Raw genomic sequence first — 23,990 nt, forward strand, 5'->3', positions numbered from 1 at the left:
TGTGACCCGGAGAAACTCCCATACCCTTTTCCTCCGACCCCAACTTGTACCCGTGCCTTGCGCTAGGAAGAATTTCCCGACGCCCCTTCCCCTTTTCCCCGTTTCCTGCCTGGGGTGGAGAGAAGCCCTTCCCACCCTTTTATATTTCCCTTCTCTCGGAGAAGACTCTAGAACCATTTCTGACCCCCGGGTCCAGGAAAAGGACGATGACTGTCAGAGGTGGGGGTGCTGAGGCCCACCCTCGGGCTCTTTGTGGAAACGCTAACCTAAGTTTTGAGTCGGTGGAGGTTGGTGTGCTTTCCTCCTCTCCCCAGCCGCTCTAGTGAGCTGTGTGCTCCAGCGTTTATGGGGGTCAGTGAAGGGTAGACTGACATCACCCCACTTCCCCCTTTTTGGAAAAATGTCTTGATATTTGCTGTGACAGGGGCAGCCTGGAACTAGCCTTTCCCACACCTTTGGCAGGATCGCCTGTCAGTGTCTCACACACATACTTTGTCCTGGCAAAACCCGATGCTCAGAGAGCAGGTGGTTTAACTCTGAACTTGCCCACCCAGTTTGCTTCTTAAGGGGTCCTTTCATGCTCTTTCCCACTAAGACTCAGCTAGAGAGCCTTCTTGGAGAGGGGGCAGAAGGAAGGAGACAGGCAGGGGTCCCTGCCACCATCCAGAGTTCCTCAGACCCTGGCACAAAGGCCTTGGCTCTGGGCCTCCATGTGGGGAGGAGGGGCAGGAGTGCCTGGCCACAGTGTGACCTTCAGAGGCCCCCAGAGAAGGGCACCTGGCCAGTCCCTGCCTAGAACCTCCCCATCTGGGAGGGGGTTCAAAGTTTCTTTTCCTTTCTCCCTTGGGCCTGAGATAGAGGACTGAGGGAGAATGTCACGAGGGTGTTGAGCTTGGTAGTTGAGAGCCTGAGGAGCAGAATCCAGGGCCTGCCTGAGGTAGCTGCAGTGGGAGGCTAGCTCTTGAGTAGGGCCACCTCTGACCTTGGCCCTGGTGACGAGACTGAGGGCTCTGGAGAGACTGCTATTTGGAGACTGTTGGTGGAGAAGGAGAGAGACAGATCAAGGGTGGGAATCATTCTCAGGGCAGTTGGAGGTCCAGGTTGGTGTGGGGCATGTGGCTGGGGAGTTGGTAGGACCAGGAGACCCTCAGGAAGGCCTAAAAGCATTCCCTTGCTCGCTATTGCCAGGTCCACATGGCCTTTTTGTTGACCTCCACAGCTTCTGGGGAGGGGAGAAAGGAGTTGGTGGAGATCAGAAGGATGGGGGCTCAGGCCCAGGGTGGAGCAAGAGACCCCCTGGAACTGGGCAGTTCTGAGGAGAAAGCTTTCATGGCTCCATTTGAGCAAAGTGCTCTGCCTAGGTGAGAGGCTTGGGGATGTGGTGATGGTGGTGGTGGGGGGCTGGCCAGGCTTTGGAACTGCATTGAGGCTCTGGGCAGGCAGGGGTGGGGGGGACAACGGGACTCCCTTCCTTAGGGCCTTCCTCCTGGCTCTTCACCCCTTGAGCAACCTGTGGGCATGCTGGCTGTTCCTGAGGCCTGGGAAGGGTTTGGAGGGGGGGAGGGCAGTGAGTGCCCTTCGGTCCCCTGCACCCCCTCCCTCTTCAGCACCAGCTCACCCTGGTATTTGTCCTGTCAGCAGGAGAAGGTCACCATGTTGTTTTTCTCGCCCCCAGTCCTTCCTTCCTGCCCCAGTCCAAATTTGTCCTGCCTGACCTCACTCCTTACCCATGGCTTTGGACCAGGGCATCAGGGGCAGTGAGGAGAGAGAGGAGGCAAGAATGAGGTGCTGGGGGCCTGCACAAGGCAGGGTTCTGGCATTTCCCTCCTGAATTGTGAGCGCCCCAGCACCTGGTTAGACTTTCACTTCATGGGTTCAGACCTGAGGCAGTCCAGGGGTAGTGGGTATGCTCTGGACCTGCGGGGACCCCTGACTCTTCCCTGTTTGGTTCAGAAGCCATGGAGAAGCTGGAGGCTGGGGGCTGGGAGAGAGGCAGGAGGGGTCAGGGATTTAGTGGCCTGGCCTTTGCCTCCTGTGGCTGCCTCTGTCTCTTGCCCTGCCAACACTTTTCACTCTTTGTTTTGCCCTTAGTGGTCCCAGGCTGCACCCACCACAGAAGGAGAGCAGAAAGCCCATGAAGGTGAGTCCCCATGCTCGGACTGGACCCCTTCCCTTGTCCCGAGGGTGCGTGGATAAGCCCCACTCCTCCTTTTCAGACTTGGGGGTGGGGCGGGGCGTAGGAATATGAGGATCAAGATTTCGTGGGTACTTTGGGTTTAACTCTTGTGTTTCTTAAGGCATCTCCTCTTTGGCTTTCAGCTAGAAACAGGACTTGTTGCTTTTTCTAACGCCCTGTCCAGTAAAATTTTATCTGGAAAGGCTGCCGTGAGCCACAGATGAGGAAGGCACTGTTCAGGGTTTCCAGATGTTCAGGGAGGTATCCCTTGTATCCCCTACTCCCAGGGTAGGATAAACGTTTAGTACCACTTCCTACTCAGCCATGGCCCACCCGTGGGGGTTGTGACCCTTCCTGTGTGAGCTGGAGACAGGATAGGGGGACATCCGAATAGTACTGCCCAGCCCTGGGTTTGCATTTCTCTGAGGATGGCAGCTTCCGCAGACTGGGTGCTGTGAACTTCCCTGCAGGACCAGCAGAGGGCCGGCTGTAGCTCTTGGGCGCCCCGCCCCCCCTGCCCAACCCTGAGTCCGCCTGCCTTTTGTTCCAGTGTGGTTTGGAGTACCGGGATCCTCCCATTTCTCTGGGGGACGCCCTGGCTCTCCCCAGCACTGAGTGTGGCCTCTGCTCCAGCCGGATGCCACGCCCCCAGTGTCCTTCTTCTGTGTAGGGAAGGCCCTGGGGTCTTCCTCTAGGCTAATTTCCCTGACCCAAATCCAGTGTGGCTGCTGGAGCCAGCCAAGGAAGGCTGGTGATGTCCAGCCGGTTTTGCCTCCTCCCCCAGGAGCTCTTTCTCTGGCCCAGGGCCTGGCTTTCTGCCACTCCCTGGCCCCAGCCACTGACAGGCCCCCACTCCCAAAGTGCTATCCACCCTTTCTGCTTCCTAGTGGGCTCTGTGGTCTGGGAGAGGCGAGACAAATGGTCTTTGTTTGATGGAGAAAAGGTTGTCTGCCATGAATAAGGAAAACCACGAAAGCCTGATGCTGGAGTGTATGTGTGCACACGTCCGGAGTAGCAGGACAGCTTTCCTTGGGGGCAGGGGCAGGCTTCCATGGGTACTGGCCAAGGCATGTCCACCACCCCCTGTGGCCCTTTAGAAAGAATTCCTTTTACCTGCAGCTCCCATCCCCAGTCATTGCTCGGGTCATACCTTTCTGCTGCCTGCTCCTGTGTGGGGTCACTAACCGACCTGGGCCACCCCTGCCCCAGCCAAGATGAAGAAGGGTCAGTTAAAACAAAAATTCTGGGTTAGTCATCTTCTATACAGACTTGCCTTGAAAAGAATTTTTCAGATCTGATCTTATGGACTTTTTGGGGGGCTGTGTTGTATGTTAACTCTTTGGGGGTATACAAGAATTCTGTGCTTGTTTGTCCACACAGAAAAGAGAGCCCTTGAGCAAGGCAGGGGGTGGCAGGTAGGTCACCCCCATTCCTTTTTCTATTTGACATCTGTGGACATCACCCCACCTTTCCCTCAATGCCCAGTTTCTCCCCAGCCAACCTGTCACACTCCTGGGTCCCAGCTTCTTTACCTTTCTGGGAAAAAAAAAAAAACCCACGAAGAGCCAAGGGAGGTTTGGCTGTGGCCCTAAGTTGAGAGGGAGGGGGGCAGTGTAGTCTCTGGAGCGAACACTTAAAATGCCTTGGTGACATTCCAAACTTTGTCACCTGGAATGAGAAGAGAAGAGTTGTTTTCAGGGCTAGCAAAGAGAGACGGAACCCCACCTTCGTGCTCACTTAAGTGTCTTTAGAGGTCAGGCCAACCTGCTTCTACAGATAGCTGGTTGGAGGCCCAGAGACTGAAGGGACAGGCCCAAGGTCACACTAGCTGCTGGCAGAGCCTGGGCCCTCGTGGGCTTGTTCTCTCTTCTCTCACTTCAGGGGCAGGCTTCTGTCAGGTAGTGTTAGGGATGTGACCAGAGTGGCCAGCTGAGCCACCATTTGGTGTCCCAAAGAAGTCCTGCACTTCTCTACTGCCTGCCCCCTTGGCCCCGAATTCCCTTCCTGCTGACAAGTACGTCAGGCTGCCTGGGAAGTTGTCTCTCCCCTATCTTCCTCCGAGTCAGCTTCTAGAAGTGCTTTGTACAGAGGCGGCTCTTGTTTCTTCCATGATGCAAACAGTTTGCCCTCTTGGGCGGGGCTCTGAGTGCTGGCATGACCTGCATAGTGTGCTGCCCGCTGCCACCTGCTGACTTACTTGGAGTCTGGGGAGGTGGGACTGGCGACTGTGAGGTGACTCTTTAAGCCTCTGTGTTTGTGCATGTTGTGGGCGTGGAAGTCTTTGCTATCACAGCCCGTTCTGACTGCCTCTTACCAGCAGTGTGGCCTTTGGGACAAATTATGGAGTTTGTCTGAGCCTCTAGGTCCCCATTTATAAATAAGGTCCTGGTAGTACTTAGTAGTACTTAGGACTTACCGTGGGGTCCAGCATGTACTTGGTGAGTGGCTGTTGGCCTGGTGGGTGTAGTGGCCATAGCTGTGAGATGAAAGTGGAAAGCTGCTTGCTGTACCCACACTCAGACTGTCCTCTGGTACCATAGTTGGCCCAGGAACTTGCTTTGTTTTACAATGAGGAATGGCAGGCCACCTCCCCTGGACCCAGACCTAGAAACGAAGGAGGTGCTTCAGTTAGATTTTTAGAACTTACCTGATATGGAAGCCATGAGGAGCGGTCTTACAAAGCTAGGTGGGGAGAGAGGCTGATCATCTTTGTGTTACCAGCGGGCTCATGTGTTATCCCTCCCATGCAGTGGTCAAGTTCATGGACGTCTACAAGCGCAGCTACTGCCGTCCGATCGAGACCCTGGTGGACATCTTCCAGGAGTACCCTGATGAGATAGAGTATATCTTCAAGCCATCCTGTGTGCCCCTAATGAGGTGTGGGGGCTGCTGTAACGACGAGGCTCTGGAGTGTGTACCCACCTCGGAGAGCAACATCACCATGCAGGTAGGTGCCTGTGGCGTAGGGGACGGGGTGCAGGAGGGGAGGGTGGGGCAAAGAGGGGCATTAGAAGGTTGTCTGGGCCTCTGCCTGGGAAACCCTTGATAGGAGGAGCTGAATTGGGGGTGAGGAGGTGAGGTTGGAGGTTCTTTTCTACAATGGGGAAGAAGATGGCTGCCTTTCTGCACTCCCCTGCTCGAGTTCTCGACGATCTGACCATGTCCTCCGCTTTGATGACCTTGCTCCCTCGGCTCAACAGGGGCTGATGCCTACAACAAGTGCTCTTCTCCTTCCCTGGGAGAGCAGCCCCAAAGCTTTCCCTGCTTGAGGGCTCCATTTTGGAAGCTGGATGGAACTGTAGAGTTAAAAGCTAGTCTTTTAGCTACATAGTGATGGGTGGATCTGGGCCCAGACGGGGTGGAGAGTGGGAGGGAGTTGAGTGGCATGGAGTGGGTAGCTCTTAGGTAGCTGGTAAGGGTTAGGGTGAAGCTTGGGAGGGATGAAGGAGGGAAGGGATTGGGATGGTGAGAATCCAGGACCTGAATTCCCAGCCTGGCCAACCCTTGCAGCTCAGTCTGCCCTCAAGAGCAGGCGCTCCTTAAAGCCTGCAGGGTTGGGGGAGTTGGGGTGGCCCAAGGCTCTTTTCTGTTAGAGCCTTGATCCCCCTACCTCCACCACCTATGCTCAATAGAACCCCTGGGTGCTGAATGACAGGAGCCCCGGGGTGTCCCATATGGGTATGGCTGGCTGGGTCACTAACCTCTGTGATCTGTTCCTTCCCTCTCCAGATCATGCGGATCAAACCTCACCAAAGCCAGCACATAGGAGAGATGAGCTTCCTACAGCATAGCAGATGTGAATGCAGGTGAGGGCAGCCCCCCCACCCCCCGCCCCCCTCAGGCAGCACCGGGCCGTGGCCCGCTCCAGAGCTGAGCCTGTTACACTTGTTAGCCCATGTCAGCCTTCCGACGAACTGTGACCTTGGGCATCTGACCTCAGTGTGCTTACCTCATGTGTTTTCCCCACTTCTAGAAAATGGGCACGACAGTTCAGTGTACCTCACCACAATGTTACAGGGACCGACTTTGCTGTGATGCATAAAGATTGAGATAGCGTTGCTAAATCATCAACATGGTGTTGTTACTGGGTTGTTGTCTTCTCTCCCCTTATTATCACCATCTGATTCCTCTGTGTCTTGTCTTCTTTCTCCTTTCCCTACCTTTGCAGACCAAAGAAAGACAGAACAAAGCCAGAAAAGTAAGTGACCACATGTTAGCACTTTTGTCCAGTTGTCTTGGTTTGGGGCTTTCGGCTTCCTCTCTGGGGTGCTCTGATGGCCTCAGTGGGTTGGGCCACTGGGTGGGTGGTGACATGGTGACGGTGACACAGTGGCCAGAGTGGGATGGAGCCAGCTTCAGGCATATAGCTCCAGGATGATGAAGACATCCAAGCTGGAGTCTGCTCTTTGCTCTGAAGAAGATGGTGTCCCCCCCCCCCCCCCGGGTTCAGGTCCCTTCTGGCCAGCACTCACTGTTTCAGTGTGGGTGGCGGAGGGGGTGCTGTGGGCACCCACAGTGGAGTGAAGGACAGGGAGCTGGTGTTAGAGGGATTTTCTGTGTATCAGAGGACGTGGCCTTGGCCTTGTTCGGTGGTGACTGTGGCTGTCCAGGTTTCTTAAGGTCCCAGGAGATTTCTTGGTGTGTGTATGCTTTCCACAAGAGTGGGGCAGGCAGCAGACTCCGGCCTCTTAGTAGGGTAGGAAAAGTGGTGCGGTGGCCATTTTTTGAGGCTTCCAGTTGCTTGTTGTGTAAGGATGGTGGGGGGAAGGGCTGACACTGATGGGGAAGTGAACTTGCAGGGAAGGAGCGACTGAGAGAGAGCACCCATTCCTCCCCTTCCCCCCACATCCCTTTCTGTCTGCCCTACCACTTGGGGGACTCGATGCCTCTCCCTAAGTCCCCAGATTCCAGGACCACTGTGTCTGCCAGAGCAATGGTCTGGGAGTTTATCAGTGAGAGAGAGAGAGGGGGCATGCTCCGGGCGAGTATCCCTGTGTGGAGAGCTTTCTCCTTTCATCCTTCTAGGGCTTTCTCCCAAGCAGGACAGACTTGTCCACTCCCCAGGTCCCTTCCTGTCTCTTTCCCTGTGATAGACAGGCTGCCATGTCTTTTCTGGGACCTGGCATGCCTAGAGCGTGCTAGTTCCCTAGAGGGTGGCAGGCAGTAGCCTGTCTTCTCAGCTGTTCACTAGATGCCTGCTTTGCCCACAGGGAGAGTGGTAGGGCTCTCCTGAGCTCGGAAGAGGGTCTAGTGGCAGGCTCTGACAAGCTGGAGAGAAGCATCTCTGCCAAGTTCCCTGGCCCCTAATCACACCCCCATGCTGCACTCTCCTTCACTGCCCCTGGCCCCTCCATCAGTGCTGGGCTCTGAGGACACTCAGACCCCACTCCCATCCCAGGTGACTGCTGGGCAACTGGTGTCCCCATGCCCTACCTGGCTTTTGTGCCATCTCCCAAGTAACTGTCCCCTTTTACCAAGGACACAGTGAGGTGGGGTCCCCAGAGGGACCCCTGCTATCACACTTGAGACAAAGGCAGACGTTTCTCCATCTATAAGGTTTTGAACCAGACTTTCATGGAACCTCCTGGCCTTCAGGGTCTAACTGTATTTATTGGTTTGCTGGGCAAAGGTCTTGCCCCTGTGGCTTTGAGCCCTGCCTGGGACCAGGGGCCACATGAACCTAGAGGCTGTGCCTTGCACAGTCTCTGCGACTCGCCCAGAGCCCTACAGTGGGCAGAGTGAGGAGAAGGATGTATGTTGTCCCAGCCCACCATGCCTGTGGTCCTTCCTGGAGGCTGCTCCAGGAAGTGGTGACTCGGGTGGCTTTGGGCCTCCTGATCTTGCCTCTGTCTTCTTCATTGTGCCTCTGTTCTTCTCTCCCCCTCGTTCTCTTCCTGTCTGTTTCTATTTTTATATTTTCCAGAAAATCATTTCGAGGAAAGGGAAAGGGTCAAAAACGAAAGCGCAAGAAATCCCGGTTTAAATCCTGGAGCGTGTACGTTGGTGCCGCTGCCGTCTAATCCCTTGGAGCCTTCCTGGCCTCCAGACAAGCGCCTGCCGTTCCCCTAACCCTGCCTCCCCTCCTCAGCTCCCCTCTGGCTCTTGCCCTGGCCTCCTGCTGGCCTCAGTCACTCTCTCTCACTCACTCCACTAATGGCACCAACGGGTAGACTTGGTGGTGGCATTGCTGGACCAGGGTTGGGATGAGGTGGGTGGAAGGTGAGTAGGTCTGGAGCACTCAGGGAGGGGACTCTGGCTTGGCTGGGCACCGACTTTCTCTCACCCACTGGGCATTGGTGGTGGGGCCATTGTTGGCATGGGTGCTGGGCATTGGGGCCCTCTCACCCAACTGGTTTCCACTGCTCTAGGCTCCTGCACACGTCTGGAGGTTAGGGTGGTGTGGAGGGCAGATGTGGAGTGAATTACGGGCCTGATGGTTGGGAAGTGGATGATGGTGGTCTGAGGAGAAGCCTGGTGGGCCAGGCCCTGTGTGTCTGCCATTCTCACCTGTTGGAAGTGCTTTGACACTATGACCTGAGGCCCCAGGAGGGGAAAGCCCTCTATTTCAGTCCACCGAGATCACCCACTGAGGTCTTCGAGGGTAGCCACTTCCTCTGGGTTACAGGCTGCGCTGGCTCTGGAGGCCTTGCTGGTGGACAGTGCCTCTGGATTTGGCTTGCCCTTGGTAGAGGGTCTGGGCAGAGGTCCTTTTCCAGGGAGAAGGTGCCTCTGGTGGTCTCATGGGCCACTCATCACTGTCCCCAGCAGGTAGAGTCAAGACATGTTCTGGGAACAGCAGCTGTTGGGGCCTGAGATAGGCCCGTGCCTTGGTGGGACGCAGCATTGCCCCCTTACGGCAGCCTTCTCCCTGCACTCTGCCCGCCTGTGCCCTCCTCTTCCTGTAGGCAGATGCCCTGCCAGTGCCGCGTCTTTCTGCCACTCTCTCTGTCTTCTGCTAGGGCGCTCCGATCTTTCCAGGATGTGGAAAGGGCCGAGGGGCCAGCAAGCTGGGTGGGGAAGCCGTGGTGGCCACGTTAGGGGGTGTTGCATGGGTTTTTTTTCTCTCTCTCTCTGCTGATGCTCTAGCTTAGATGTCTTTCCTTTTGCCTTTTTGCAGTCACTGTGAGCCTTGCTCAGAGCGGAGAAAGCATTTGTTTGTCCAAGATCCGCAGACGTGTAAATGTTCCTGCAAAAACACAGACTCGCGCTGCAAGGCGAGGCAGCTTGAGTTAAACCAACGTACTTGCAGGTTGGTTTCCAGAGGGCAAGTGAGAGAGTCAGAGAGGCCATCGCAGACATGGGAGAGAGAGAGAGAGAGAAAGAGAGAGAGCGAGCGAGCACGCTTGTGACGGGCCAGCTGCTTGCTCAGCTTCTAGCTGCCTGTGTGGTGACTGCTGCCTTCTCTGCCCCCGAGGCTGTGTGGGGCCTCGGGCTCCAGTCTGGCCTGGCAGGCCTGCTCTGAGATAGCCCTGGTTGCCTGAGCGGGTAGGCTGCTGTGGCTTAATGTGATGGTGTGGACGCAAGCTGTGTGTTGTGTCCTGCAGTCCTGCTGCTTGTGAAGGCTGTTGGTGCTGGTGTTGTTAATTCTCCCTTCAGTGCAAATGCTGAAATCTGAAAGAAAGTCCTTTCAGCTGTGGGATGTCTAATGGCGTTCCCTGGCTGTACCTCTGCCCCCGAGAGCCTGCACAGCTGAGCCTCTCACCACCCAGTGGTTTTTCCTGGGCTTGGAGCCTGAGCTCCTGCAGTCTGTGCCCCCTTCAGACTATGGCTTCTTGAAGACAGGTTGTCTCTCCCAGAGTGGGAGGCCTTGAGGACAAGTTGTGGCCACCTCAGACTGGGGCTTTGTGATGACAGGCTGTGTCCACCTCAGACCGGGCCTCTCTGAAAGGGGGCTCTGTGGTTGGTTTAGGATGGGAAATTCTCTCTACATACATCTGAGGACACTAGATAACTTAGTCCTGCATCAGTCATGGTGAAGAGGGACAATCCTGAACAGCCCACACATTTCAAAAATGCTTCCAGGGTGGTTGCAGGAAAGAGCCAGGCCCCCTTTCCTAACAGGACTCTGTAAGCACCGTAAGCCTGGGCCTGGTTCATAACACTTTGGGATGTCTAGGTATCTGTACTTCTGTCCTTTGCCCCGTGAACCAAGGAAAATGTCAAGCTCTTGCGTGAATGTTGTATATGACCACATTCAGTGGGGAGGTCAAGAGCATTGGGCTGTGACTGGCAGCTCATAGTCTTGATATCTAGACATGTGTTTATATCAGTATGGCCTGTCCTGGGTAGGAGCATCACCCAGGACAGAGGGCTTTTCAAGGGATGACCCCAGATAGGGCCAGGGTTCTTAGGTGTGTGCCCTTCCCTGCCTGCATTCTTGTGTCTTGTGGGTGTTCAAATGAGGGAGCTGGCCTCGGTTGTTGGTGTGGAGTTGTTCCCGTGAAACACTGTAAGAACACTGAGTACATACTCAGTATTGTGGTAGGGACTCTTCCAAACAACAGGGATGGGGAACAGGGCTCAGTTCCCCAGACAGTTTTAAGAAGATAAAGACCTTGGCATTATAAGGTTTCTGGAGTGAGCTGGGGAGCTAATTGAAGTTACCTGACTTCCAGAGACTTGACCCAGTCCACTACAACCTGTCTCTGGGAACTGCATTTCCAAGACTGGGTGGGACCCGTGTTCTCAGGCTGTCCTCAGGGCACCAGACAGGGGCAGGAGCATGAGGAGAAACTCCCTCTGCTTCAGTCAGAGGAGCAAAGCCACTAAGTTGTCTGACCCCAGCCTAAGCTAGGCATGTGGTAAAAGACAGGTGGCCCCATGCCTGGGCCTGCAACTGCTGGGCAGCTCAATGTGGAAGCTAAGGCTGAGAGAGGTGTGGGGGACATAGATGTTTCCTTACCTTCCTGGAGCTCCAGGACTTGTCTGCCCTTGGGCAGAACACATCCCCAGGATGGTCCCTCTGTCATTGGTCTAGCTCAAGGTATTTTTCCTGTCCACTATCTACTCTTTTAAACCCACCCTTAGGAGCCAGAACTGAAAATCCCTCTGCAGAGACCCTCTCCCAGCTAACTACCTCTAATCTTGTCGCCCATGCGCTGTGGAATGTCACATGGGGGCTGTCCTTTTACTGCTCACGTGTTGCTTTGCAAAGATTTCCATGTCTGTCTCGTCTTCATAGTTTGCCATCATGAGAAGGCAGGGTCTCTCTCTCCCTCCCCACTGGGACTCTGTCTCACCTGCACCTTGGGGAACCCTGCTCCTGTAGTGCCAGCCTACAGGGACCCAGGGGCTCCCAGGCCTGGGGAGGCTGTTTGCCTCATTGCCAGGCTCCTGTGGCCCTAACCCCCTGCCTCTTTTTGCCACTCCCCACAGATGTGACAAGCCAAGGCGGTGAGCCGGGCTGCAGGAAGGAGCCTCCCTCAGGGTTTCGGGAACCAGACCTCTCACCAGAAAGACCGACTAACCATGTCACCACCACACCATCATTGTCACCATTGACAGAACAGTCCTTAATCCAGAAAGCCTGACATGAAGGAAGAGGAGACTCTTCGAGGAGCGCTTTGGGTCCGGAGGACGAGACTCTGGCAGAAGCATTCCCGGGCTGGTGACCAAGCACGGTCCCTTGTGGAACTGGAGTCGACATTTTCTTTTACTTGCTGCTAAATCACCAAGCCCGGAAGATTAGGGAGTTTATTTCTGGGATTCCTGTAGACACACCCACCCACCCACATACACACACATATATATATATTATATATATAAATAAATATATATGTTTTTATATATATAAAATATATATATATTCTTTTTTAAATTAACTTTGCTAATGTTATTGGTGTCTTCACTGGATGTGTTTGACTGCTGTGGACTTGAGTTGGGAAGAGAATGTCCCTACTCGGATCCTGATGGGGGAGATAGTGGGATGGAAGACTCTGGTGTGGTCTTTCGCCCTTTCGCCTGCCAGGGAATGTGTGAGGCCAGGGCACGGGGGCACACTGGCTCACTTCCAGAAACACGACAAACCCATGCCTGGCCCCGAGTCAAGAGGACAGAAAGACGGCAGAAAAAGAGACAAAGACGCTGGTCCCAACAGGAGTCTGGGGAGCCTCAGGACATGGCCCGCTTCGTGGATCCCGCTACGTGCTGCCCTCTGGGCACTGCCTGGAAGAATCAGGAGCCTGACCAGCCTGCAGCTCTCTCCTCCACTTGTGAGGTGCCCAGGAGGCCCCCCACAGGTGTCCTGGCTAAGAGAAAACACGTTGGTGGAGGAAGAGGCCTGGCAAGGCTCCCCCTCCTGGGAACCCCTTCTCTCCCTACCCCACTTCCTGGGTACAGCCCAGGGGAACCTTGTGTGCTCAGACCATTGAAACCACTAGTTCTGTCCCCAGGAGACTTGGCCGTGTGTGAGTGGCTAGCCCTCCCCCATCCCGTCCCTTCCCGAGGCACAGAGCAGTGGGACAGGACCCGCAAGCCCCACACGGAGGCAGAGAAAAGAGAAAGTGTTTTATATACGGTACTTATTTAATAGTCCTTTTTAATTAGAAATTAAAAACAGTTAATTTAATTAAAGAGTAGGGTTTTTTTTCAGTATTCTTGGTTAATATTTAATTTCAACTATTTATGAGATGTATCTCTCGCTCTCTTTATTTGTACTTTTTGTGTGTGTGTGTATGAAATCTGTGTTTCCAATCTCTCTCTCCCGGATCGGTGACAGTCACTAGCTTGTCCTGAGAAGATATTTAATTTTGCTAACACTCAGCTCTGGCCTTCCCTTGTCCCCTCCACACATTCCTTTGAAATAAGGTTTCAATATACATTTACATACTATATATATATTTGGTAACTTGTGTTTGTATATAAATATATATATATATATGTTTATGTATATATGTGATTCTGATAAAATAGACATTGCTATTCTGTTTTTTATATGTAAAAACAAAACAAGAAAAAATAGAGAATTCTACATACTAAATCTCTCTCCTTTTTTAATTTTAATATTTGTTATCATTTATTTATTGGTGCTACTGTTTATCCGTAATAATTGTGGGGAAAAAGATATTAACATCACGTCTTTGTCTCTAGTGCAGTTTTCCGAGATATTCCGTAGTACATATTTATTTTTAAACAGCAACAAAGAAATACAGATATATCTTAAAAAAAGCATTTTGTATTAAAGAATTGAATTCTGATCTCAAAGCTCTCCTTGGTCTCTCCTTCTCTTGGGTTCTTCTGTCCCACCTCCCCTCCTCCTTGGGAGCATGGCATTTGTCTTAGGTCTGGGAAACGGTCGCTGGGGTAGAGTATATGGGGTGACCCATCCATTCCTGGCTCAGTACAGAGTGTGTGCTCCGGGGATGGGTGGAGGGTAGATGGCTTCTTAGCAAAGGGTCCTTACACTATGCAGAACTCATCTAGCCTCCTTGTCAGACAAGGACCAGGCCGTGTCCCCAGCTGCTCCCTGGAGACTGGAGAGAGCTGTTGGCTACAGCTGGCCAGGAGAGGGAAGTGGGTCCAGCTGGGGGTTGGGGGGCTGTGACTCCAGTGTGCAGTTTACTTGTGTGTACTAAGTGTAGGAGTCCAATAATCTGTTGTCCCCAGGCCAGCCTTCCTGTCCTGCCCTAGTCCCAGGCGAGGTGGACCCTGCTTGGGTCTTTGACACAGTGATACTGTGTCTCAGCCTGCTTCTAGCACCTTTTCCTTCAAATTGCAAATAGGGCTGGGTACACACTGGGCTGGCTGCTGTGGTACACCCTAGGGCTCTCTTGTGTGTAAGATACACCAGCAAGAAGATCAGTGGAGGGTGAATGGTGGGAGATAAAGAGATGTGTTCCCACAAGTAAGAAAACACGTCGACATTGTCGGGGCTTCTAGCTTGGGCTGGGGTCATGGTGCAGATGCTTTCTCATGACATAGCCCGAGGACACTCTTAAAGGATGGATGAGAGGCGTACTGGAGATGATTCTGAGTGGGTATTGAACCCTAGGCAGAAGGGTGGAGCAAAGGTCTGGAGGTGGTACTCCAGCAGGGAGTGGGGGCTGCCACAAAACAGGAAGTGCTTGTATCAGAAAGAGCAGCCGGGGATGCAAATGGGCATCTTGATTGCAGATGTTTTTACCAAGGTGCCGGGCATGCAGGGAGGGCTGGGGCCAAGGTCTTGCCTTCTGGAAGCTTCGGCTTAGTGCCTGTCCTTTCCCAATCACTTCCCATGTGGGTTGCTGTCTGGGGAAGGCCCAGTGAGGTAGGTGATCTTGTATCCACCTGGAACTCGGCCTCTCAGATTCTTCTCTGGCCTCCCTTGGGCTGGTTCTCTCGGAGAAGCCGGAGTGAGCCTGGTAAAGGGGGAGCCAGATCATAACACTTTCTGGTTCAAAACTCTAAAGAGACTCCATTTTACCCGGAGAAAAGGAGCCCTGCACCACCCAGCTGCCCCTGCCTTTCAGTGACTCACTAGATTCTCACTCATCTATCTTGAGTGTGCAGCTTCTTCTATCCCTCAAGTTCTTTTCGTGTGGCCTTTGCAGAGGCTGTCTCCTCTGTCTGGCACACTGTAGCCCACATAGGATATGTTTGATTTCAAACCTTCAAGTCTGATTCACTTCAGTCTTTGGACCTCAGCACTTACTACCAAACCCATCTGCCCCCGGACTCTTCTGTTCTGTATTGTGTGGCGTGTATGTGCATGGGGAGGGCAGAGGTCGATGGTGGGTGTCCTCCTGAGCTGCTCTCCACCTTGTTTTTGAGACAGGGTCTCTCACTGAGTCTGAAGTTCACTGATTTCACTAGACTGGCTGGCCGGGGCCGTGCCTCTCTCTGTGCTGGGGACGGAGCTTAGGTTCTTGAACTTGTGGGGCAAGCATTCTATTTATTGAGCCGCCTCCCCTCCCCTCTTCCTCCTCTTTCTCCTCATCCTCCTTTCGAGACAGGGTTTCTCTGTGTAGTCCTGGCTGTCCTGGAACTCACTTTGTAGATCAGGCTGGCCTCGAACTCAGAGATCTGCCTGCCTTAGCATTCTTAGTGCTGTATTTAAAGGTGGGTGCCACTAACCCTGGCTCCACCTCCTTTCCAGGACCCCTTTTTCTGCTACCTTTTTGCTTAGCCAACAAAGTGCCGGCCAATAAAAATAACATGTGGGTCACATGTAATTTATTTGTTGTTTTGATCTGGTGCTGGGAAATCAAAGGCCAGAGCTTCATGAGATCTAAGCATGAGTCATATTTCTAGTCTGTACATTTTAAATTTTTTCAGAAGTCAGATTTTTAAAAGAAACAGGTAAAATTCATACTTATATTGTGCTTTATTTACCAGTATATGTGTGAAATATCATCTAAACATTTAGTCAAAATGAAAATTATTAGTGAGAGAGTTGTCTATATTTGGGGGTATCAATTATCTATCTGTCTATCTATCTATCTATCTATCTATCTATCTATCTATCTATCTGTTTTTGAGACAAGGTCTCACTCTGTAGCTCTAACTAGCCTGGAACTCAGTATGTAAATCAGGCTGTATTTGAATTCACAGAGAACTGACTCCCTCTGCCTCCTTGAGTGATGGGATAAAAGTCGTGTGCCACCACACTTGGCCTTGGTATACATGTTTTTGTTTGTTTGTTTGTTTTGTTTTTGTTTTTCAAGACAGAGTCTCACCATGTAGCTTTGGCTGTCCTGGAAATCACTATGTAGACCAGGCTGGCCTTGAATTCACAGAAATCTAATCGCCTCTGCCTCCCAAGTGCCGGGATTAAAGGCATGCGCCACCACACCTGGCTGCCCCCGTATGTATTTTATACTTACCACATATTAAAATTGGTAGTGGCCAAATCTGATAGACATACACGCCTGGCTTGGGGCTACTACCACTTTGGACTGTGTAGCTCCAAAATTCACTCTTCTCTTTGCTTGTCCCTTCACACACACACACACACACACACACACAGAGAGAGAGAGAGAGAGAGAGAGAGAGAGAGAGAGAAAGAGAGAGAGAGCGCTTTGAAGCTGGAGCCTGAAGACAGACACCTTCATTCTGAGACTGGCAGTGGTATGTCTGCAGAGATGCCAGGAGAGGTTGGTGATGGATAGTTTGGGGGTCTGACCAGAGCAGTTGGGGCTGGGAGCAGAGACCCGTCTCTAATGCCAGCTATTGTCTCCTTTTAATCACCCTAGCAATGGGGCTTGTTACTATTGCTTAGCAGAGGAGATGCTGGAGACCCAGAAAAGGTAAATAATTTGCCTGAATTTTTACACAGCTGGTAAACAGCCTAGTGAGAATTTAAGCCAGCTTTCTTGACTCCAATTCCAGTGCTCTACCCACCCCACCACAACCGCCCCGGGCTAGGGCAGGACACCTACAAATAAAAACGAATCGTCTAGACTGAATCCAAACAGGCAGAAGAAAAGTGGGACGCAAGGAGGGTGCAGTGGTGGCCAAACCCGGGGCCAAAATCCAGCTTCCTATGCACGGTGAGGCTCACTAGGCAAGCAGCGTCTCCAGGGGCTGGGGCGCAGCAGCTGAAGATTGGAAACCTAAGCACGCAAGAGGTTGCAACACGCGGCCTTTGACAAGAGGAACAGTCTTGAAATAGACTATGGAGAAAATAATAAAAATGCTGTCTCCGGATTCTCCCAGGGGCCCACAGAAGACCCGGCCAAGGCTAAGACCTGCCCTACACTGAGCTCCATTTTACGTTTTCCCTTTGTCCAAAGGAGCGCTATCCAGTCACGACCCACGAAAGCCTTGAGAGTCTTCTCTTTTCCTGGGCCCATGGACCCACTCACTTCCCTCCCTCAGCTTTTCCCGCAAGGCAGTGGCTGACCCCTGCAGAACCGGGTGATCCTGGGCCCATGTCGCCTGTTAGGACTATCACGGTGATGTGCCAAGAATTCTTCCTTAATTCATGCTGTGTCTCCCAACACCAGTCAGCAAGCCCTGCCTTTTCAGTCTGTGTTGCCCACATTTCTAGAATGAGACAGTAGCTCAGTTCTAGTACTGTCTTTCCAGAAGAACGTGGGTTTCACCGATAGATCAAGGATAAGAATAGCTGGAGAGAAAACAATTTGGTCCAACATTTACCAAATACCAGCCATGTGTACTGAGCCTTGGTAGGGAATAATCATGTGCTATATTGTAGTAGCTTTTGCCTGTGCTAGTCTAGAGATGAAGGCTGGGTGAGGTAACCTTTGGAAGGCACCCCAAGCTGGCTTCAGTCACAGGGAGATCATTCTGTTGCATCCACAGGACATTATCTGTCAGGATGGGGGTTAGGGGTATCCAGGGGAGGAAACAGTAAATATTTATCATCTTCCTGGACATGGGAAATACAAGACAAAGACAGCTTGAGGGAGAATGAAGTGTGGGGGAGAAGATGTGATTCTGAAGGGACAGAATTAGAACTGAGGGGTTCATCAGGCAAGGACACCTTTGGGGCAAGGCTGGGTCTGGGTCTCCCTCCGCAGTATGGGCGGGCTGGATCTGAAGACTTTGAAAGGCTTTGGAGAGCTGGTATGTTTGTGAGGAAAGGCTCCCTGACTGAAGCGGGGCAAGCTCCTTGCTTTCAGGATGCTCCCTGATCTCACAGAACTGCTAGTCAGAGAGAGGAAAGAGAGCTGCCATCAGATTCTTCTTTGACCATGAAGATGGAAACTAAAGGTTTGAGGATCTGGTTCAGGGGTAGAGCATTTACACAGCCATGCAAGGCCCTGGATTTGATCTCTAGGACTGCAAAAAAGAATAAACAAAAAGATACAAGTTATATGTGGGAGGCAGAGGCAGGCTGGTCTCTGTGAGTTCAAGGCCAGCCTGGTCTACATAGTGAGTTCAAGGCCACTCAGAACTTCTTAGAAAGATCTGGTTTCAAGAAAGATAGACAATTGATAGACAGGTGATAGATAGATAGATAGATAGATAGATAATAGGTAGATAGATAGATAATAGATGGATAGATAGATGATAGATAGATAGGTAGATAGATAGGTACATGATAGGTGGATGTTAGATAGATGATACATGATAGATAGGTAGATAGCTAGGTAGGTAGATAGATAGATAGATAGATAGATAGATGATAGATAGATAGATAGATGATAGATAGATAGATAGATAGATAGATGATAGATAGAAGATAGATAGATAGATAGATGATAGATAGATAGATAGATAGATGATAGATAGATAGATGATAGATAGATAGATGATAGATAGATAGATAGATAGATGATAGATAGATAGATGATAGATAGATAGATAGATGATAGATAGATAGATAGATAGGTAGATAGATAGATGATAGATAGATAGATAGATAGATAGATAGATAGATAGATAGATAGATAGATGATAGATAGATAGATAGACAGATAGATGATAGATAGATAGATGATAGATAGATAGATAGATAGATGATAGATAGATAGGTAGATAGATAGGTAGATAGATAGATAGATGATAGATAGATAGACAGATAGATGATAGATAGATGATAGATAGATAGATAGATAGATAGATGATAGATAGATAGATAGGTAGATGAAAGAAAGAAAAGATACAAACTAGTTTGGAGAAAGTACCCCCTGAGCTTTGTGTGGCTTCTGAAGACGGCCTTGGGCATCACTGCATGTCGGTTCCAGGGTGTCCTTTCAGACTCTGTAACCCTATCCTCCCTTCTCTCACACGCTCACAGTCCCCACAGGGCTCTCTGCATTTGTCAGGAGCCATGGACGGCTCTGCTATTTCTCTATACTTGCCCTGAAGGTTCTCCATCTGGCTTCCAAGCAGGGCAGATACCAGCACGTGCCTCCTTCTAAGGTCTGAGGACCTTCTTTGTTATCTCTCCAGGCTTCCTGTAGGAAGACCATACCCCTACTCCCCACCTCACGTGTAGCTGGTCTAGCTATCCTGGCCCTGGGTGTCCCCCAAGTGACGGCCCGAGAAGCCCAGCCCACAGGGACCTTTCCTCAGATGCCTCACTTAGCGCTACCCAGAGTCCAATTCAGGTCACTAAGTCCCACTGAGACTTCTGATTCAGGTTGGAATCTTGGGTCTGACTAGGTCATTTATTTCCCTGAGCCTTGGTTTCCGGGAATAAATCTAGAAAGTGGACACAGTAACACTTAACCCGTGAGCCTGAGGGGATTAAGCGGTGGCATGTGACTGTTGTGGACACTGTCATTACATTGTCCCGGGTCTCATGACGATGCTTTTCATCTCCTCTGAGTACCACTTTATTACATCTGGGTGGTTTGTTTTTCTCACTTTTTCACCCAACTGAGATACTCTCACTGGGTTCGACAGCCATCTTTGCCTCTTGCTGGGGAGGAAGCCAGGCCAGGGGGGGTTGGACTCTGGAGAAAAGAGAACGTTGCTTGGAGAGGGAGGTAGGACGGAACAGGTCTTCCTGATAGGGATGCTGCCTCTGAGTTGAGCTTGTGTGAGTATGCGTGGAATTAGTAAACAAACAAGACAGGCCCAGGACACACGCAGTCTCCCCCTATCCCAACAGACACTCCAGGAGTGTCCATCCTGACAGGAGACACCCTCTGTCCACCCTTACACACACAGCTGGCCCGGGAAGAATCCTTTGTGACCTGGATTAGCAGACCTCCTGGGGTGGACAGCTGAGGCCTGCAGAGGTGACTGTTCCAAAGTGACTCCTCTATCTTTCAGGGGCTGGAGCTTGGGGACAGGCTTATGGAACACATATAGGGAAGGCCTTGAGATCTAGGCTGGGGAGAAGGCTTTCCCTGGGACTTTAGGAGGGGTTATTTCTTGGGAGGGAGCAGGAATATTCTTCTGAGGGAAATACAAAGTGTGTGGTCCTTTTCTCTCTTCTGGGTTTCCTTCCCAGCTCTGCCTTGTCTCTTGGTCACCTGCATGCCAGGCCTGCAGAACCCCTGAGGCAGGGTGTGTGGGGAAGGTTTGTCTCTTGCAGACACCCTCCAGAGGTATCCTCTCTCCCACCGCAAGACTTCTGGTCATGGATCTTCCACATGAGCACATCCGCACGAGCTCGCAAGCACACAAGTGTGACAGGGGTCACTATTCCTAGTCACGGGGTGGCTGCCTGGTTGGGTAAGGGCTCTCAGGGGCAGGCTGGGGCCCAGCTGGAAGCCAGCTTCTGGGACGAGCCCCCATGGGGCTGGGGGTGGGGTAGGGGCTGACCTGGCCTAAGTCCCATGACCCTATGCTGCCCTCTGGGAGTTGCTGATTGCTCAGTAATAAACACCTCGTGGCTATCAATAACCCTCTCTCTGGAAGGGACTGACTTTATAACGTGGAAGGCACTCTAGCCTTGCTCACCCCTCTGCCCAAGTTCAAATCCTGACTGCTCTTTCGGGATCCTGAGGTCCCAAACTCACAAACACAGCTCTGATTTTGCCTTAAGGCAGAACTGCCTTTCTGAATCTGTTCTCACATGTAAAACTGACACCACAATATGGATTTCCTAGCATTTTGTGTACCTAGGATCACTTCTTCCCAACACTAGCCATAGACAGTAGAGCTCCCAATCTAGAGATGGATGCTGGTGTATAGACAGATGTGGCCAGACCCAAGAGGGTGACTGGCAAGAGGGTGCATGCAGATGAATGTAGAGTGAGGAAAGAGCATTTGAAGCTGAACAGACTCGAGCTAAGCACATAGAATTTTCCGACTGTGTGACTCGAGCCGTGGGTAAACCTCTCTGGGCCTCACTGTGTTACTCTGTGTAACTGACATGATACGAACTATCTCTCAAGTACAGGAGTGGGTTAAATTGGGTAAAGAACATAGATAGGCTCAGAGCCAGGAATGGCGGCACTTGCCTGTAATCTCAGCACTCAGGAGGCTGAGACAGGAAGGTTTTGAGAGTTGTGGGCCAATCTGGGTTACATAAAGCATTTGGGGCTGGTCTGGATGATAGAGCAAGACCTTGTCTTAAACACCCCCCACCCTGCATCTGCAAAAGAAACCCAAACCAAATCAAAACCCCAAACAGAAGGAAAACAAAACGAAGGAGGGTTTAATAGTGTTGGTTGTGTGGCTCAGTGGTAGAGTACTTGTCTAGCACACGTGAAGTCCTGGCCTTTATCCTGGGCACTGCAAGGGAGAGGGGGCTCAGTAAACACAGCATCTGTTGACTAGATAGATGGAGAGATAAATGGGTGAATGAGCTATTGAATAAGCGGACCTTGGCTGGCTCCCTCTGCCCAGGTCTGCAGAGCAGGCTGGTTGTGCTGTGTCAGCCACTCTCCTGCTGCCTGAGGTGAGGGGGAAACTTTGTCCTCGCTCCCTGGACGCTGACTTACAGAACCAGCAAAGGCTCAAGTGGTCTAGATGTTTCGTTCCCTTGGCGTGATAAATGCCAGGGCAGAAACAACTCCGGGAAAAATGGAAGTCATTTATTTCTCCCTTGTCTCTCAGTAATGGGGGGCCATCAGGGCCCGGGACAGGGGACCCTGCTCTGCAATCGAGACTCTTCCAGGATGTGGCTCCCAGCAGGCTCCTGGCTACCCTGAGCCTTCTGGGACCAGGGAAGGAGTTTATTGCCCATATATCCTTGGAGTCTTTCCTCCCAGCTGTAAGTACTCTGGTCATACCCTGAGCATCACCTGATACAGCAGCCACATTAAAACACAAATTGAAGGGTTCAGGGAGAACAAGGGAGTCATGGGAAGAGGAAAGATCAGTTTCACACTGCAAGACCCTTCAGATCTACAACTGTGGAGAAACTGGTCCTTCTCCCAGCCCCAGCCCCAGACACTAGGGGTATGTTGGCCCTTGGCAGTTGCCCTGTGGGAAAATCCCAGGAGGACTGACCTGCGGTGGCTCCTGAAGTGACCACGTGCACTCTCAGCCCCCATTACATATCCACTCAAAAGCCTCCTGTGGCTGTCCCCTTGTTTCTTCCCATTTTTAGAGGGGGCAGCTACTTGACTCGGGGACATCTAAGATCTGATGATTGCTCCATGGAGGCTGGGTTGTGGGTTAGTCCCAGAGACCTTAATTCTGCCCCACCACACCCTGGATCAATATTGAGTTTCTAGAAAGTTCTTCCTCCTACGTGACCTGAGTTCCTTCCGCTGTCTCTTGGTTTTCCCTGGGCCTCAGGGCTCCCTAAACAGCTGGCCCTCTGGATCTGAAGAGGGAATATCCTGGAGGCACTTGCCAGATATAGCAAATAAAAACACAGGCTGCCCAGTAAATGTTCACTGTTTATCTGAAATTCAAGCTTAGCCATGTATCCTGTACTTTGTCTAAGCATGCTCCTGGCTCCTGGAGGTAAATTTCTCAGGCACTTTGCTGCCCTTCCTCCTGCTGTGTGGTGAAGTTACCTGTGTTGACACCATAGGTAGTCCCTGTTCTGGGTATGACTTCAATTTCTGCCTGCACCAGAGATTTGAGACCAATTGGGAGCTCTGAGGGCAGCGGCAGGGCCGCTTCCCTCAAACTAGGAGCCTCCTAAGCACCTCAGACTGGCAGCTTCCCCCTGCCTTCCAGGTGTGCCCTAGGGGGCTTCAGGAAACCTCATGGACCAGAGTGCCCCAGACTCCTCAATCCTCTTTCTCTAGGCGGCCATCTTGAGAAGCCCTTGGCTCTGGAAACTTAAAAGTGAACTACTTCCTGGGAACGTGAGCTCTGACAGGGTCTCCATCACCTACTAGCCCTGTGTTCTCAGAGAACTCTTATCTGCTCTCTGGGCCACAGTGTCTCTGCTGTAGAATGGTTATATGCCTAGCCTGCTGATCTAGGGTAGTGATTTCCAAATTGCACACAAGGATCTGTTGGTGAGTCAGGAAGTTAGAAGCTTGTAACCACCACTGCCTGCTTCCATCCTCTTCCCCTTTGTGAGGTGGTAGCTTGCTATTGTAGTCCAGGTTGCCTCAAACTCTAGATCCCCCTGCCTCAGCTTCCTGAATGAGGAGATTATGGGCAGGTACCTGGTACACTCTTTCTTTAGTCCTGTCTGTCCTGGAACTCACTCTGTAGACCAGGCTGGCCTTGAACTCAGAGATCTGCCTGCCTCTGCCTCCCGAGTGCTGGGATTAAAGGCGTGGACTCTTGGTTTATGGTATACTTTTTCTTAAAGGTAAAGGGAACCTGGGCAGAGGATTCTCTGTGAGCCTCGGAAGATTAAGAAAACTGCTGTGGAAGTGTGTGGACATGTGCTCTGTAGGGGTCACAACTGGAATGTGGACTTCTCATGGGTTGCAGTCAGATGAAAAATCTGGATGATACTGTCTTGGTGACAGGGGCAACTGTGAACCCTAAGGTGGGTGATAGTTCTCCACAGTGAGGATGCAGACCCCTGCGTACCATCCTCTCTGGAGCCTTTCTCTGCTCTTCTAAGATGAGACCTATCTTTCTGCTCTGCCTCTGTGGGGCCTATGCCCTCACTCTCCTTGGGCTGGACCCTCATGGGTGAGAGCCTCCAGAGGCCAATTTGGTTTTCCAGGCTACTGCAACAGGAGGAGAAGGTTCTAGGCTCCAAGAGCCTGCCTGGCTGTGCCAGTCTGACTTTGCCAGTAATCACACTGGATTGGGAAACCACCACTGAGGCAGAGTGGAGAAACACACTCCCTTCCTAGGTTTCTCAACCACCCTCCACCCTGGGAGGGCCAGGAGCCATAACCCCTTCCTGAGCAATGGAGGAGGTGGTACTCAAGAGTTCTGGGGTCTGGGTAAGTGGGCCAGGACCAAGAGAGAGTGAGGGCCAAGGACCCACAGCTATAAGGCTCCTTCGAAACCTCTGATTCTTCAGGCCTCTGTGCCTGCCTTTCTTCTGCGGAGTCATATCGGGTGTGACCCACATCACCTCAGAGGATCTGAAGATGAAAGA

At 51.8% G+C, this 23,990-nt stretch overlaps 1 protein-coding gene across 4 annotated transcripts; it reads left to right on the plus strand.

Moving 5' to 3' along the window:
* Window positions 1–11,940, plus strand: Vegfa (vascular endothelial growth factor A). 4 transcript variants are annotated; one of them, XM_036167333.1, is made up of 7 exons: window positions 1–1,361; window positions 2,092–2,140; window positions 4,927–5,123; window positions 5,906–5,982; window positions 6,345–6,374; window positions 9,294–9,425; window positions 11,552–11,940. In XM_036167333.1, exons 3-7 carry the CDS (start codon window positions 4,938–4,940, stop codon window positions 11,571–11,573), a joined length of 447 nt encoding a protein of 148 aa, XP_036023226.1. In that variant the 5' UTR covers window positions 1–1,361; window positions 2,092–2,140; window positions 4,927–4,937; the 3' UTR covers window positions 11,574–11,940. The 4 variants fall into 4 exon arrangements, with proteins under 4 accessions (XP_036023226.1, XP_036023227.1, XP_036023229.1 ...); XM_036167334.1 differs by lacking the exons at window positions 1–1,361; window positions 2,092–2,140; window positions 4,927–5,123 and adding an exon at window positions 8,100–8,171 and having other exon boundaries at window positions 5,160–5,982; XM_036167335.1 differs by lacking the exons at window positions 1–1,361; window positions 2,092–2,140; window positions 4,927–5,123 and having other exon boundaries at window positions 5,161–5,982.
* The last annotated feature ends 12,050 nt before the right edge of the window (window positions 11,941–23,990 follow it).

Source organism: Onychomys torridus, chromosome 18, assembly GCF_903995425.1.
Source record: "Onychomys torridus chromosome 18, mOncTor1.1, whole genome shotgun sequence".
Lineage (NCBI taxonomy): Eukaryota > Metazoa > Chordata > Mammalia > Rodentia > Cricetidae > Onychomys > Onychomys torridus.